Raw genomic sequence first — 18423 nt, forward strand, 5'->3', positions numbered from 1 at the left:
GTCGTGACTGATTGTTGTTCTGCTTGCCCCTGTGTCAATCAAAAACTTTCTATCTTTCCCTAATACCTGACTATGTACGTAAGGACCCTCTTGATCTACAGGAACCTCAATAAGAGGCAAGCCAACCTCCCTCTCTAGGCTGTTTCATGTGTATCGCTGATAATCGGGATAATCAGTTTGTGCATATTGGTACATCTGCTGAGTTGCATGTTGTGTTGCGGCAATCGGTTGGGGCTGTGGTACCGCTACGGTCTGTACTGTCTGTTGTGGGGCATGCATAGGCTGTACATTCTGTGGAACGTGTTGTTGGGCCTGGTCTTGTCTAGGTTGACGTGGTCTTTCTTTAGTTTTACCTGTAGCTATATTGTTTTTCAAAACTGCACAATCGTTTACATAGTGACCTGGCTGTTTACAATAGTTGCATATCCCTTTAACAGGAGCTGCTGAATTATTGGACTGTGGCATACCCTTTTTCTGACCGTCCGCTGGAACTGACTGAGCAACTAGCATTTTCATTTTCGTGTCTTTCATACGTCTTTGTTCGTGATCATGTTCTTCTCTAATTCTGTTCTGGTGGTACTGTAACATTTGTAACATTTGTGAAGGCGTGTTTGCTTGCCATGTGCTCTCGACTTTCAGTACACGATTCTTAACTTGGGGTAAATAATTCTCGACCAATTTAGATACAAAAAGGTGTGGGTATGACTCGCTACTTGTTTTCAGGCCACTATTAATAATAAAACATTTCTCAAATCGGGAATAAAAATCACTAGTGTCTTCGTCGGGTTTCTGTTTACAGGCTGAGATTGCATCCCAATCCTCCTTTTTCGTTGCTAATAACCTTGGCAATACTTGTACTAACAATCCTGGTAATGCTTTAGTTTTGTCCCCAAGTCCCAACCCTGGGGTTCGGGTCTCTTCTTCATTTTCTAATGCAGCCCAATCAATCTTTGTGTCTCCCACCTCCCATTCTTTTTCTTTGAGTTTCTCGTAAATGCCGGCAGGCAATAGTACTTTCAATATTTTCATAATGTCGGGATAGGTATAATCACCCATGAGTAACATGTCTTTTATTTCACGGTGAAAACCTGCAGGGTCTTTATCGTGACTGGGCACTATTTTCTTCATTTCTAACAATTCCATTTTAGTTATGGGCGTGTATACATACACACGTGTAAGGGTGTTATCATCATTCCTGACAGGATGTACTTCTCGCAAGGGATTTTGTCTGTCTATGTAAAACATTTTTCTTTCTGGGGGTGGAGCTGAAACAAACTGTGGATTCAGGAAGGCACTATATTTGTGTTGATGTTCTAGAATTACTTTAATCAAATCGGTACCCAGGCCTCTCCATTTATTCATGAGTAACTCTATTAATACATCAGGTAGGGGACCTGGATCAGAATGTTGGCCTTTATACAGAATAAGGAGATGCTGTATCATGTACATACCTGCTAGTCGCTGTTCGTCTGGGGAAAGATTCAAAAATGTTTGCGCTACTGTGTCATCATTATATTTATCAGAACTGTCAGCCCATTGTACTGCTGACCTGGCTAATTCTTGTTCATCCATGGAATTGAGTACATGGTACCCCATTCGTTCTTGAAGTACCTTATCGGTAGCCTGAAATAGATGTTCAGGGGTCTTCGGATTTGACATAGCAGAGTGGAATGTTTCTGGTATTGGACAGAGGTAATGTTTCTGGTTTTCACACGTTTCTTGTTTACGAATGGGTCTGTCGAAGGGCCTATCAAAGGGATGCGGTCTAGGGAATTTCCCTCTCCCTACATATCCTATCATCTTTTTGTCTGACTGATGCGAAGTTTCTGCTAGATTCTCTGTATCATCCTCCTCCTGCGAGGAAGTCGGACCGTCTGATTCAAGATGTTCTTCAGGGGCCCGCCGGGCATGTATATCTATTATTTCTTTACGGATCTTTCTAACCATAATATGTACACTGTTCTCCTTCTCATGTTTACCATCCGCGATATTCTGGCTCCATCTATGCAGGCTATCCATTTCATTTTGCGGAAAACCTGCCTGATCTTGTTCTCTTATTAAACAATTAACCATAACTCGCATTATTAAACCTTTGTTCTCTACTTTCTGACGTGACATGGCTTCGGCAACACACTCCATTCCTTCTCCTGTTCTAATAAAATAATACAATTTGTCTAGATGTTCTGGCATACCTGGTAGTAACATCAGATAATCTGTAACACGTCGCAAACGTAGGGACGCTAGCAACATGGGTCCTGTTGTACCGGGCACTGGGTCATATCTACAATCTGTAAGTTCTCTTCTAAGCTGTTCTGCCGGTGCACCCTTGGGTGTCCGAGCCTTTGCTAAATCTCTCATTGTCACTCGGTGTAACGGTGGGGGTGTTTGATAACCTCCGGTAGCACCTCCTGAAGCGGAGGCTTGACCATAACCTGGCTGTAGGGTTGGTACCTGCTGTAACTGAGTTGGGGCCTGAACCGCACCAGGCCCAAAAGGATTATGCGGATTAATAGGGGGTGCAGGTAAGGGTGGAGGAAGCAGACCGGGAGGGGTTTGCTGTTGCGGACCTGGGGGCTGAAGATCAGGGGGCGGATTACCGTCAGCAGGTGGCACACGGGCAGGCATACTAGCATATGCGGGAGCTACGTCATCCAAGTAGGATGAAATAAAAATGTCTGCTGCGGTCTTGTGACGTAATTTAGTCGGAACCAATGGAGGGGGCAGATTTTTCGGTGTTTCCGGGGTAGCCTTAGGCAGGCCCTCGGCCAGGACTGGATACAATCCTGTCATAATTGCGTTACTCCGTCTATCGTGTTGTTCCATTCTAACTCGTTCCCCTTCTTCTAGTAGTTCTTTTTCTTTGGCTTTTTCAGAATCCTCTCTACTTTTCTCTGCTTTTCTGAGTGCTTTCTCTGTCCGTCTGTGTGATTCTTTACGCCATAGTTCAATGGCATCTTTCTGTGACTAGGAAACTTGAAAACGTCCCACAGGGTTACCGCAAAATGGGTAATAAATGGAGTAGTGAACTGCAATGCGTTCTGCAATACCTTGCAATACCAGAAATATACTTCTATTATGCTTCAGGACAAAGAGTACAGCATATGCTTTTGAACTTCTACCTATAAAACCACCAGAAACTGTAAATATAATTGCATACATGCACACAAAGGATCAAATGTAAAAAAACAGATCAAACGATAATGTTTTAGAAAAATATATATATATATTTGTCAAATTATACACAACAAGTACATTATCAAAACATCATCATAACAAATCATTAAAAAACATACATGTTGCATGTTATTACATTTATTAAATTTTTTTTTATAAAAAACAACTCATAAGCATTCAGGTTAAAAAAGTTCAAAAGAACAGGGGTCGACGCGGCGTTTCGGTTACAGTTAGATAGACAACCTTCTTCAGGACCAAGTTCTAGAAGGAAACATACAATTACTAATCATTTCAAACCCAACATTTTCCAGAATCATTTTCTAAAACAAATACATTTTCATTCGCTATAACATTTGAACAGGTGCTACTAGGTTTTATGCATAAAGACAAAAAATTTATTAAAACATTTTTTTAACAAAATTTACGCTATCTCCCCTGTCCCAAAGTTGACAGTTAAGGGGGCCTCCTTTTCTTTACCTATCTTTCTGTGACTGTCTGGCTTTCTTTTTCCATAATGCTTCTTCTACTCTCATGATGCAATCGGCATCCCATGTCCCTGTAACAGGCCATCTCTGATTCTCTGCTAAATCCTTGGTGTAATCCACCCACAAGTCGAGATATAATACAGCGTCTAAGCCGTGTTTGTGGTACATAAAATATCCTGGAGTGTCCCTGGGTGGGATGGGAACAGCTTCCTCGAGTATCCCTTTTCTAGTTCCTATCTGTTTCAGTTTAGAAAACAGCGGCATTTTGAGCCGTGATACTTGATACTTGATACTTACTCGGATTTGGACACAACTAATACAATAAACACCGTAATGAAAATCAAACAATCACTCATACCACGACATTAAAACACATTAAAACATTTCGGAAAACGAACAATAACTTGATATACTGCTAAACAGTACAGATACACTGCTAAACAGTGCAGACCGGGTCTGTGTACCCAAACCCGTCTTGACCGGACACAAATTAATGCACCCGTCTAGATGCGTCCCCAGCAACGGTACTCACCGGGAAGCACGGAACGGAAGGCCTCGGAAACTCGACACTGGACTGGACCGGACTGAACTCGACTCGACTCGTGACGTAGGTACTTCGGAACTTCGGAACCTGTGGGCCTCTGAACACCTCGGACCTTGCTCTCTCGGCTGGGCTCTGGTCGGGATCCTCCGCACTCCTCACCGCCTCGTCTGGGTGTCGATCGCAGCCTCAGTCACCTCCGTTGGCCTGAGGGAGATACAGGAAATCCTGCGGGTACGCGTAATTGTCCGTCACGGCTGTGGCAGGGGACTAGGCCTGCAACGCACCGCCGGCGCGTAAGGTGGGGGAGGGGTCCCTGTTCGGGCGCCAATTATGTGGTAAATATAATTTACCTATGCTGAATTTCTATGCGGTAAAGTTCAATGAGAATAACTCAATCAAAAAATGAGAGGCAGAGTCCGTGGCATTCTGAGTTTATAAGGGTTTTATTCCTTAAAAAGGAATTGGTTCGAACCAGGTATCATGTTCCATCACCACGAAGGTTCAGGAAGGGAGAGACAATGCTTTATTAACAGAGTACAATATATATAGTAAATGCATACAGTGGTGATGGATACAGAAGGCGTAACAGCTGAGAGAAAAGAGATAAGAACACATGTGCGTAACAGAAGGCGTGCACGAGGGCGTACACGGAGGTGTGTGCTAGACAACGTCACATGAAAGTGTCACAGGGGGGTGGATCCATAGAAGAATCCTGCAGAGTCAGCAGAAATATATGGCAGAGATGCGCACGCAGCAGCATGACGTGTGATTGACGTGGAACTGGAGGGTGAAGGGGACTTGACATTTAGCTCCAAAAGAGGAGACAGAAGTCTGGCGTGTCAGAACAACCTAAACCCAAATCATATCTGGTATCTTGTGTTTGAGGAACTGTATTATCTAGAAGGAAAGGTCTCTCGGGCAGAGGCTATTCTATACTGACTGCTAGTGCGTGCATATATGTGACTACGTGTCTGTGAGAAATGCGAGGGGCCATGGGCCTACCATGGTAACGGGAGCAATGAATTACTTGCACGGAGACAGAAAGGCCGGGCCCTTTGCTCTGCAGCTGGGGAGGTGTTTACCTAAATCTCTAGACAGGAATGTATTTTCGAGGAGCGGAGCAGATAACTTGAAGGCTGAATACTATCTTGGCAGGCAAGCAGGCCGAGCCGGGCACTGCTCGCCACGCAGGAAGTAAGGCAAGGGTCATGGATGCGGATCCAGGCTGCAGCTTTCGGAGGCTGAAGGCAGAAAGGGCTCGATGGCAGAAATCAGGGCCTAGCTCGCCAGAGCCAGGAAAACGTGGAAGTGCACCATGTAAAGACGGTGGCACGGCATACATAGGAACTGAATAATCGATCCATTCATGGTGGATCTGAAAGAGGACATGTTAACGTTGGACGCAAATGTATTTGCGTCTTCATAGCTGGTTGTGGAGTGAACATACATGTACTTGAAGCACGTACATGGAGCCGTTGGGGTCTACGTTAGGGGACACAATTGACCATAGAAATTCATATTACCTCAATTCCAGAGTCTTTTACTGGTAGAGGCAAGTTTCTCTATTGAAGAAACTGGGCAGGCTGTGTTGTGTGTGTTTTTTTTTGGTGGAATTTCTAGTTGAAGTACTGGACAGTGTAGCCTGTGGATATAGGCTGCATTATTTGTCTTTAAATTCTCTCTTAAGTGTCTTTGCAGTTCTGCATGATTTGACAATTTAAGAGATTATTTTTGATTGCCGGGGTCCACGCACATGGGCGGGACTATTCACTAGATTATGACTATAACAGAGATACCGCTACTACAGAACTGGAGTTACAGGATAGAAACTACTCCTTCTGCTTTCTTAAGCACTTTAGAGCAACCATCGAATCATACAAGCACTACACAAAACAATATACAAGACCAATTTAAATTCATATATGGTATAAATAGAAAATAAATACCACACTTACACGTAATTTTCAGCATATTAGAGTATTGGGTTAAGATGAAACAGCAGTGAATTTAGAAAACTTGTATTTTCTGAGAAAAAACAGAGCTTGCTTGGAACATTCTCCCAACAAAAGTGATGAAGAGAAAAAGCGAACATTAGTTCAAACAGAAGGACCTGGGATGTACAGAGCAGAGCAATACTATAAAGTTTATTTATTGGGTGTTTTGAAGCAAGGTGATTGTCATCTTGCCTTAAGTTCGAAGCAGCTAGTAAGCAAGCTCTGTGTTATAAATGAACACAGGAAAATGGTTGATTGGATGGGCCAGGTTGAACTTTTTATCATATCAAATTTTATATATCTGTTTCTTTGTCTTAAATTGTTCAGCTTTGCTAAAACGTTAAACAACTAGTACCTTGCCCTGCGTCAACTGATAATTGTGCTCTGGTGTTAGTTACATAGGAGGTTTACAATACAGTTTTGCTTAAATTCAGAGATGTTAATCGTTGTTATCATTACATAAACTCTAAAGTGATTAGGAGCTTTAGGGTCGGATCACAATTGTTTTTCTGACTGGCACAATTTCACGTCATTGGTGTGCTTTCTCCATGCACCTTTCACCTCCAGGATTCTGGAGGTGGAAATGTGTCACAACAACTTTTGTGCACATTTGATGGGTGGCATTTTTGATGTGGTGTGGTGTTGATGTATTCTGTTGTTTTGTGCTTGCAGATGTTCTTTTGTACTCTGCTATTGCAATGTGATTTTGTTGATTGCTGTACTGTGGTTGTTACGTTGCATTCTGTTTTGATCTGCCCTGTTATGTTTGAATTGTGTTATTTTGCTTTGTTCATGTTATTGTGTTATTTACAGTTGTTTTCTTTAGTTATGGTAACAACTGGTCATACATTTCCAGACAAAAGCAGAACATGCCTTTGAAGCTCCCTCCATGAGCAACCACATACCACTGTCTAATGTGGTGAAATAGCAGTGCTCCAGCTCTTCAACTACTTAAGAAACCAGCCACACCAAAACTATTTCAAAGACTGGGTCTTAACTTAGCCCTCCCAGTGCCCACTTTATGTGATACGGCCCGAGTGTTTTCAGTTTGCACAAAGTTCCAATTTCAGCATTTTCTATCTTTTAGCCGAAACATTTACTCTATTGGAATGAATGCCTCACTGAATATCTAAGAATTTGTCAGTATTCTGCACCCAAAACACTGAGCAAAAGATTGTACTCAGAATTAGGATCAATAAAACCGGTGACGCTGATTTCTACTATGAGGGTGAGGTCCCTACACAGTCCTCAGCAAAATCTAGAGCTGAAAACTTGCTTATTCCTAAATGGCCTATTTACCCAAGGGAGAATGAGAGTAAATTCCAAGACTGCCACATGTCCTAGCTGCTTCAAGTGAACATGTTTAACCTTTTGAGTTTTAGTGTGTTTGTTTATGTAGCCTCCCCAATGTCCATAGTGTTGCAAAAGACCTCAAACCCCCCATCCAGATAGTGTGACTTGCTTCACAGCGGAGTTCGCTCCTCAAGCACCAAGGAACAACCTTTTGTGTGTTAATCCATTGGATGTTATTTTCTGTGCTAGTCAAATTGGGTACTGGTGGGGTTGCAGGAACTTTAATTGCGCCGCCTCTCCGCATTATTAAAATATTTGAGGGCCTAGAAACGGCCCTTCATGTCTGACTGGTGATATGTTTCTGCACTCACAATGTGGTAAATCTGGGTCAGGTGCATTTGTCAGAACAAGCAGTCTCTTCTGATATTGGAGTACAGCTGTGTGTTTTCCCATTTTCAGATAGATGTCTGCACTGGACATCAGGCTTTAATGTATTTGTCCTACGCTGTTACTTCTGACATGCCTAAACAGGATTAGAGTCAAACGAGAGGAAGAGAGTAATGTGTTCATAAGGAGCCTAGATTCAGAACCAGATCTGGCATCTACTAATGCATTGCCTATTTCGGATGGCATTACTGACGGGTACTGGCCCATTTGTTACTCTTACAGGCAATATCCAGGGTTTCTGTGTGGCTGCCAAGTGATCTGGATTGACAATTGGTCAAAAGCCACGAGTCACAGTGAAGCCAGTCATTACATTGCCAAGCACCGGGTTTTGGAATTGCACACCAGAGAAACAAGGTACTGTAAAGTAAACCTTCCTTTTGTTCTTTTGTAATTCTCTGTCGGAATCATAGATACATCAATCTTTGCGTGGCCAAACGATGCGCGTACCTGTGCTTGTCTGTTCATTCCTACATTATATGCACTTAGATGTGATCCAATTTTCTAGAACATTATTGCATAAATTAATACTGTTATTTTGGCTGTGTGTTTTCTTCTATGATTAGAGCAGTGTTAGTATTCAAAACATTGTGCCTGCACCTTTTATAAATATTTAGCGATAGAGGGACAACTATTACATTAATTCATAATTTGACGGAATATTTTGCTAAATGTTCGCTTTGTTACATTTTGATTATCTGTGACTTAAGATGGCATCAGACGTCTTATTATTTAGCATTTTACAAAATGCACAGTTTTCTGTGGGTCAGGAGGTAGTTGGGAATTCAAATAGCAAGAGATACGTGCTGATGTCTATGCTCTGCTTTTTTTGGGGAAACCACAAAGATGTATCCTACCCGGGGCACAACAGCTTCCACTCGGCCCTTCACACTGATGAAAAGAAGAAATTATGCTCATACTCAGTGGTCACTAGTGCGACCAATGAGGAAACGGCATTCTCATTTAACTATTTTACCTATTTTGGAATGTTTTACTAAGAGAAATGGTGCCTCCCTCCTAAGGAAAATACATTGAATTTGTTTGAGGGCTGGTCATAAATGTCTAGATGTGGCGACACAGCCTTTTCTTATGTGTCTCCCACTATCTGGAAAAACTTGCCTTTCTCTCCGAACTTGCCTTGACTACAGCAACTTCAGGAAAGCACTGAAAACAGAACTGTTCTAGATCATATACTTAGTTATGGGTTGACCGAGCGCCGAGATATCTCTGTAGGGGTTATTCATGTGTGATATCAAATTATATTAACAATAATCATAATAATACTAGATATCTCCTTATAGCTATTGTTGGTATTGTCAATTGGACAGTTGGGAAAAACGGGGCACTTCGTCGTTGCTGGTCACGTGCCGCAGTCGTTTAACTACATGTATTTGTCATTTACCATCAGCTTATTTCCCTGGTAGCTAGTGATGAGTAGAATAACCAGAATTCTCATTTTAGCATATTATTAATTTTGGAATTGTGTCATATTACTGATTGTAGAATGTTTGACAGGTTGTTTTTCATATCTCATGCCTGCTACAGAGACCACGTCGCAGAAACCATTTCCCAGATACATACCAGCATGCTCCAGGAATGCAATCAGATTCCCTGGGTGAGAAGCCCGGGAAATCAAATGTCATTGAATGGCACTGAAAGAGCTGGAGGGGAATCAACAAATGTGCAGGGAAACAATGTCTCTGACCTACCCTTTGCCAAAGGCATTATCGAGGTAAGAGAAAAAGAACTCTGTGCACCTCTACCTGCACATGGATGGCACAATGTTGAATGAAATATTCTTACCGCATGTCTGTGAGGGGTTGTGATATCCAAATTCCCAGATTGTGAGAGATTACACAGCATTGCTAAAAATAACATCACCCTTAGAACTCACAAAAAATGCAACTAATCCCTCAAGAACAAAATCACAACCAAACTGCTAGACACGCTACTCATACTAAATACCACAACATTAAGTTTTGAGACACAAAGATTGACCTTTTATTTATTAGAAACATAGTTGGCAGTGGAGCACAACATTCTGACCGATTTTCAACACAAAAAGCACTTATCTTATTTATAGAAATTCCATGTTTCTGGATATTACCACAAAATTAATCTGCACAACAATGGAATACTAATAGTGGTGCAGTCCACCAACACTATATATTTACAACCAATTTCTGCTCTTGGTAGAATTTTAAGTGAACACAGAACTGTGCTCAATCTGTGAATCACCCTCCACCTGAATCCCTCCAGGACACCTCACGTGACTCCCTCTACTTCTACTTCCCCCAACTTTAATCTCTTAACTCGTCCACCAGGTCTCCATAAATCTACCACTGACCCATGTGCTCTCCCTTCTCTGGATGTCACTGCTCACAACACAAATAAAAACCAGGATAAAGCTGAAAGACCACAAGCACTCCTTCTAGAGTCTACACCATGTTACACAACTATCTCCAGAACTATTCCCAGATGCTTGTGGTAAAGAAAATGAGGAAATCACAGATGATGGCAACAGATCCACAGATGGTACATTCCCTTGCAAATTACTGACCCCATATCTCACAAGAATAATGTTTGCATGATCTTAAAAATGAGAAAAGTCCTTTAATCTTCCATTGACAGTTTCCTAAAAACATACTGGCTTAGAGCTGGCACTATGAACAGCCAGCCACCTGGACGTATTCCAGCTTTTCTCCACAAAAAAGACCAATTTACACACCTGTATAACACTAATAGTAACATAAATAGGAGTGACAGCCTACACTCACAAACAATCCTTGAGACCCCTTTATCTTCATTTCATACACATACATCATTGAGATTGACCCCAACTCCTAATCTCTCTACCTAGACAACAAAAATCCCACCTTCCAAAGCAACTTAACAACGTCTATTTCCCTTCTGAATGAGTGCTTTAACAATATGGATCTCCCTGAAGTGCACATGCAGATCCCGTAAAAACAAAGGAACAGATGGCCCCAAGTCAACCTAAGATCAGTCTGTCTAAGCAAAATTGCGACTATCAACATGAACAAAGATCTGCTAAATACACCCAAAACTGCTCAACTCAGTGCGTTGATAAACTGCAGTTCTGCAATCACCAATACCACGAGCTCTCTAAGATTCTAATCAACCCTCACCCATCTCACTCTCACTGAGATGCGACTCACCCCAGCATCCCAGCTTATAACTGACATCCTACTTTCTACTCTACATAAAGATGAACTGCAAAGATAGCAGTACAGTTATTTAAAGAGCACCTTAATTGCAGCATCATGAACATTCAACCCTTCGGCTCGTTTAAATGCCTCTCCACCAGTAAGGATTAAAAGATCAACATGTGCCTCATCTACCACACACCAGTTAATAATAATGCTTTCATTGACTTTTTTGCAAATTTATGGCTGACCAACTCCTCTTTAATCATGATAACCAATTTATCAGTGTTAAGCACAATAGCAATCACAAGACCACCAGTTGATTGAAAGTCTTTCTGGAGGAGAATGGTTGTCTAAAACTGAAAGGTCACAGTAAAGGATCCACTATTGACCTTATCATTGCCAAGCAAGGGATTGTACAGAGTTTGCACCCTCTGTCAGTAAATTGGTATGACAAGTTCTACCTCCCTTTTCTTGTTCAGTGTACTCCTACAAATGGCACTGCACCCAGAAAAACTTTGATGAACACAAGACATTTCAAGAACAAAAATCCTCCCAATATTACTGACATGATTGCCTACTTAATGACCACTCATACTACTAGCTCTGACTTTGGCCTTCTTACCCAAGATTACAATTGCAGCTGTAAATGCATACAACTGTATCTGCTCTTACCAAACTAAAAAAAGCAAGGAAATCTCCCTTTGGTACTCTCAACAACTATCCACGCAAAGTCTGAGAGCAGTGGAAATGGAAATAGAGGAAACACCCTCACATATTAAAAGCAAAGTAGGGTATGTTAGAACATGTCCTTAAAAGCTTTTAAGCATTCTGAAGCAACATTCCTCTGCTTCAACATACCAGCTCAATCTGGGTGTTATGAGTAAATCACAACACTCAAGAAAGAGATGGACATTGACCAATTACTTAAGAAAATATACCAACTTGCACACCAAGGGACCTCTCAGCAAATTGGCATAATTTTTTTTCTCTGGTCACCCTACAAATTGTTGAGACATCTCCTTAGTGCCCTGCTGACCCCCCGCCTCCCCACAGTTGCACAAACCCTGTCACAAAACAAAGTGACCAGGGATCTTGGAAGGCCACATCCTCTATGGTCCTAGATTCCAAATCAAGTGGGACAACTCTGAGTTTGTTGCAAGGATCCTTCTCATACACAGAACTGTGCACCGAGACCTAGGACATCAGTGAATTGTGGTGTACCAGAAACTCACCTCAGTACCTAGACAAACCCCAACCAGCTTGCGTCAGCGTCACATTATCTCTTCGTCCTATAGCAAAGTAACCAATGATTAGACAACCTAGAACATGTGACTTAGGACCATCTCAGGAATATTGGGAAGTGAGAATACTCTCACACCAGTCCACAACAGGAGTAAATTAGAGACACGGCTAAGGTTAAAATATTTATTTTACAGACGTGATCTCATGTGCAGTATCTTAGCCAACATAAGCGGACATATGATTAAAAATAATATGGTCAGCATTGTTACAATTCCATAAAATACAAAAGGAGAAATCGTATTACAATTATGGTGAAAACAGGTCTTATAGCGCCTAGTTTTAACACCCTCCCTATATAGGAACTATGTATTATAAACTAAAGAAGGTCTTTTAGGCTTGTTTGGGGGACCCCATTACCTTTCCGCTCAGTAAGAGTAAATTACATCTGGATCAGCATAAGCTCTCTGCATCCCTGGACACGGAAACCTTCCAAGTGTGTGAAATCATGACAAGTGTGGAATAATAAGGGCGCCAGAATCTTAGTTGGCTCACAGCTGCCAAATTGTTGTGTCTAGAAAGCGTTACTCGAACATGTAGAAAAACAGCTAACATGTTTTGATAACCTTGACGGCTTCAGCACTTACTGTGAAGACTAGGGGCACGATGTAAGTCTAGAGATGTCAAAAACAAAACCTTTTCTCATGTGTTGTCCTTTGTGAAGGCTAACTTACAAAAACAGCTATGCAATGTCGTGTGCAAAAGCAGCAAAAGGTAAAATGGCGTTTAAACTTCTAATAAGCCATGCTAACATAACATGCGCGCAAAGCAGGCCTTAGACCATACTACAGTGTCTGCAGTTGAACCAACTCACCAGACACCTCCCAGAAGTGAGTCAAGCCCAGAAACCCATGCTTGTGGCCCTGGCAGAGTTTTTTCCCTGAGCCTGACACCCCAGATTCCGACAGCAGATCGACATAAATTGTGTGATCAAGTGGAGCCCAAGCAAGGGTCCACTGATGTTTCAACTCTTGTGAAATTATTGTGAGTTTTGGAAATCCCATGTGACCGTGGCCATCTTTGGCACAGCTCTATATATAAACCATACCCAGACTCACACTCACCATAACAACTTGGCTTAGGTATTCTAAAGGAGGGCAAACCTGTTTCTAGTTGCACTCTAGTTCAGATTTGGGTAACTTCTTGACTTTACTCATCTCTTTGGGTTTGGCATCTGCTAGACCATGCTTCAGAGCAGCTTCCCCATTTTGGGACATCAGCAAGAATACTAAAGCAACACAAAGAACAAGGGGAGTGTTCGTACAGTCCTGAATATAGCTTAGTGCAGACATCGGCTCAGGTACCTCGTACCCCACTATTTCTACTATTTCATGTGATTACTATTCTTTTGTGGCAAATAAAAGTACTTAACTAGTTAGTACATAACAGATTCATCTAAGTCTCACAGAATAAAACATATTCAGCACATTGCTAAGTAACTAACCCGTTTAGATATTGGTTGGATTCTTAGCCCTTCAATGCTTGAAAACCAATGACTAAATAGACTGGGATGTGCTGTAAGCAGTCAGATGGAAAATGACTGTTTGCTACATATCATGACATGTCATCTCTGTAAGAGAATAAATGATGTTTTGCACCAAAAAATATTGAACCTTACCTGTGAAGTAATAGCAAGGGTTTTTCATTGAACCTCCTATAGATCATCCAAATACCTGATCTTGGGTTCAGCTAATTCAAAAGAAGCTGATTACAGCCATACTGTGCAGCATCAAGCTCTTCGGAGATTTACCCTTCATTATTCCTCAACTCGGGGCCACACTCTCAGTGCCAACAACAATCACAGTAACAGTGCTTGAAGTGGTGTTACCAGAGTAGACATGTTGGAATATTTTCCTCTCCCACAAAAGTAATTCATTGATATAAGGTTAGTATTCTAGGACTTAACTAAAGCATTAACTAAATATCTCATGACCAAGCATTTGCAGTATTCAGATGGTGCTATCCCACCATATATGGATAAAGTCATAGGATGCCTTTAGAACTCTCTTGCTAAATTACATTACTATTTCTTTCAGAGTGGTAGAGTACTTGACCCTCTCAAACTTGGCCATGTACTTCCTCTAATTAAGAATGCTGATGCCGGTCCCTACTAAAAGGAACATTTCCAACCCATCACTAATCCATCAGTGGCCTCCCCTATCCGACAAAAATACTGGAAAAATGTTTTCCCATCCAACTCAACGAGCACATCAACACCAACAAATATAGCATGTTACATTGCATGCTATTACATCGTGTTCCTTTACAACGCGGTTGGTAAAATGACTGCATTGTTAGAACGCAATACCTTTACAATGCAAGTCATTAGAGCGACTTGCTGTAGGGGGTGCGCTGGACTTAAGAATAGTATAATTTACTATTCCAACTCCAGCATACGCAACAGAAGGGAAGGTGTTGGAATAATAAATGATACTATTCCTTAGGTTAGAGTGTCCCCTACAGCAAGTCGATTTAATGACTTGCGTTGTAAAGGCCTCGCATTCTAACAACGCGGTCGTTGTAACGACCGCGTTGTAAAGGAACTGCGATGTAATGACTGCTTTGTAAATGCTGTCCCCCAACACCAACTGTTATTGCCTTTTCAGTCATGATTCAGATATGGATACAGTTCTGATACACACCTCCTCAAATAGACAACTCTTTCAACTCCTTGACACTGGAAACACATCTTCTAGTGCTACTTGACAAATCCCAAGCTTTTGATATAATTAAGATTGCTTCCTCATTTTTCTTTCAGAGTGTATAGGTGTCAGAGATATGTTTCTGACCTAACGTAGTAGTCCTACCTTATTTACAATTTCTTTCAAGGTAAATTTGGTACCTCAGCCTTATTATTCACCCCCTTGTCTTTTAGTGTGCCAGAGGGCACCATATTGGCACCTCTCCTTAGTGTTGAACCCCTAGGTGAACACATACAAAAACACAGTATCTTCTTTTAACATTACATAGATGTGACATTCAGTTACACCTGAAAATGTACTGTCCAAGTACTCTGCCAACCCTAACCACAAGCGTTATCAGAAATACATATCTATTTGAAAATGATTAAACCACAACTCAAATTCGATAACACTGAGCTCTTCTTTCCTCTTAGTATAATTTATTTATTATTGTTATTTGTAGGGCACACAAATCATCCCCAAGGGGATCTCTCGGCACCTGGGTAGCAGCCAACCTAGTGTGGGAAATGCACATTAAAACAGCCAGGTTTTAAGAAGTTTTGTAAAGAGAGCCAGACTGGGACATGCCCGCAGACCCTCTGGCAGACTCTTTTAGTACCTGGGGGCTAGATAGGAAAAGGCACGGGCACCCATCTTAACTTTCTTGATTCTTCGAGTGCAAAGGAGCTTATGGCCACTGGATCTTAACTGGCGAGCCAGTATATACCATTCTATTTTTTTAGGTATATTAGACCTACCCCATAAAGAGATTTAAACACCAGGCAAAGAAGTTTAAAAACTGTTCTTTTCCTGATGGGGAGCCAGTGCAACTCTCTCAGCAGAGGTAGAGATGGAATTCGTGCTGGCTTATTCAATGCCAAGCATGCAGCTGGATTTTGGATGACTCGCAGCCTTGAAAGCAAATCTTCCCTAATCCCTACCGATAGAGGATTTCCGTACTCAAGTCTACTGACTAGAAGCGCCTGTATCAGGACCCTTCTGGTAGAAAGAGAATCCAAGGTAAGATCTTTCTTAGTATGGGCATCAAACCAAAGCACTTGCCTGATAAGGCCTTAACATGCTCCCCCATAGAGAGGCTGTTTTCAATTGCAATGCCCAAGTTCTTCGCCCATTTGTTTAGGGTGGGAGCTTCTCCTAGTTTCCCTAGCCACCACTCCTCAGTCCATAACTCCTCAGCTTTCCCAAACAGTAAGATATCTGTTTTGTTGGAGTTCTTGCTCATCCATGTGGCTATTTTTAGTATACAGATCTTAAATCTTTCTCTGGTCACACCAGGGTCCTTCTCTATGGGGACTATCACCTGAGTGTTGTCCGCATAAGAGATGGTTTGGAACCCGCAAGATCTAATAATGGTGGCCAGATAGGACACATAGATATTGAACAGGGTGGGCTTGGGATGGAACCCTGTGGTACCCTCTTGTCCACAATTGTAGTCTGGGACACAAATGTGTTCGATTTTACACATTGAGATCTGTCTGACAGAAAACTATGCATCCACTCTAATGCCATCCCCCTGACACCAATCTCTTTTTGAGCTTATCCAAAAGGATTCTGTGAGAGATGGTGTCAAAGGCTGCCGACATATCTAAGAGGACTAATATTGTAGGTGTTTCCTCGTCTAACAGTATCCTAATTGAGTCTGTTACCTCCATTAAGGCAGACTCGGTACTATAACCAGCACGGAAGCCTGACTGAAAGGGGTCGAGCAGACTATGATGTTCCAGATAGTCCGAAAGATGTCGGTTAATCAAGGTTTCCATTATTTTGAGCAACAAGGCAAGGGATAAGAGGGATGGGTCTCTGGTTTAGTAAGTCAGTGGGGTCCGCTGATGCTTTCTTGGGCAGTGGCTTAATATAAGCTTTCTTCCATTTCGACGGAAAGGAGGAGGTCTCTAGTGACAGATTGCAGATTTCCATATTTGGATTCACCAACTCCTATGCCAGATCTGAGATGATGTGGGGGGAGCCACATCTAATGGGGAACCTGACTTAGTGTGTACCAGCAGTGATAAGACTTGCTCAGAGGGGATGGCTGCAAAAGTCTCTAGTCTGGGGGAGAGAGGATTGTCCGGGACCGGTGTTACTACCCTAATCTCCACTTCCTGATCGAAGGAAACATAAATGTTATCAATCTTCTGTCTAAAGTGCGGGGCTAGCTCATCACACAACCCCTGTGTGGTAGGGTAGGAAGAGTTGTTAGCTCTAGGAGCAGTAAATTCTTTAATTGTCCTAAAGAGCTCTTTAGAGGAGGACTTTGCCTCGTCGATTCGAGTGGCTAAATATGTTCGCCTGGCTGTATTACAATTCTTTAGGTAAGTCCTATGTGCTACGTTATAAGCCTGCTTGTGTTCCTCTGATTTTGATTTCCTCCATTTACGTTCTCTAACTCTACAAGAAGCTTTTTCAGCCTTCAAACTTTCTGAGTACCATGGAGCTGGGGCGATCCTGTCACGGATTGTAGCTACCTTAATCGGGGCGATGGTGTCAAGGGCTGCTATTGTCGCTGTCTCCAACATATTCACCTCTGTGTTGCTGTCATTGCAGTCACTGAGTGACAGGGGAGAAAATACTGCACTAAATACTTTTGGTGTGACTTTCCTCTATAGTCTGCGGGAACTCCTAAGCCCTTGAGGCTGGGGTGGTCGTTTCAGGGTGGTGAAAGAAAAACCCAAGGCCAGGTGGTCAATACAACTTAATGCTTGAGGTGATTCTGGTATAGGATTATGCATGTTCGTAAAGATATTGTCAAGCCTATGTCCAGCTGTGTCTGTCGGACTACAAATTCTAGGAGCGAGATCTAGCGATTCCATCGCTGCTAACAAGTCTCCAAATCAGTATTGGAGATAGTATCTAAATGGTGATTAAAAGCCCCTAAAAGTAATACATGTTCTGCTTGCATGGCATATGGGGCGAGGATTTCCAATAATGAGGCACAAAAGGATTTTTTACTATCACCCGGGGCGTGGTAGACTACAGCACCCATCACCTTGAAGCCTTTGGTGGGCTCCATTGAGAACACCATCATCCATGCTGGGAGATGAGATGGTGTCCAAGATTTTTATGTGCAGGGTTGGGTGGGTAGCTATAGCAAAGCCTCCTCTCCTCTTTCCTGTTCTGTCCAGTCTCACTACCGTATATTCAGCAGGGAAGGCGTTAGCTAGGGAGGGAAATTAATGCTATGTAGCCACGTCTCTGTAAAAAAGCAGATGTCTGGTTTCCGATCATCTAGCAGATCCCAGACTTCTGTGGCAGGTTTAGAAATAGATCTGGCATTGATATACAAGCCTTGAAAGGTAGCTCCTTGCCTCCCTTCATTTT

At 42.1% G+C, this 18423-nt stretch overlaps 1 protein-coding gene across 1 annotated transcript in view; it reads left to right on the forward strand.

Moving 5' to 3' along the window:
• The window catches only part of LOC147707531 (dynein axonemal heavy chain 5-like), a 1425553-nt gene that overhangs the window by 888817 nt on the left and 518313 nt on the right, over window positions 1-18423 (forward strand). Inside the window, exons 66-67 of the mRNA XM_086925656.1 lie at window positions 8160-8291; window positions 9480-9666. Coding sequence (XP_086781782.1) covers window positions 8160-8291; window positions 9480-9666 — 319 coding nt within the window. The remainder of the gene's footprint in view (window positions 1-8159; window positions 8292-9479; window positions 9667-18423) is intronic.

Source organism: Lissotriton vulgaris, chromosome 6 (genome assembly GCF_964263255.1).
Source record: "Lissotriton vulgaris chromosome 6, aLisVul1.2, whole genome shotgun sequence".
Lineage (NCBI taxonomy): Eukaryota > Metazoa > Chordata > Amphibia > Caudata > Salamandridae > Lissotriton > Lissotriton vulgaris.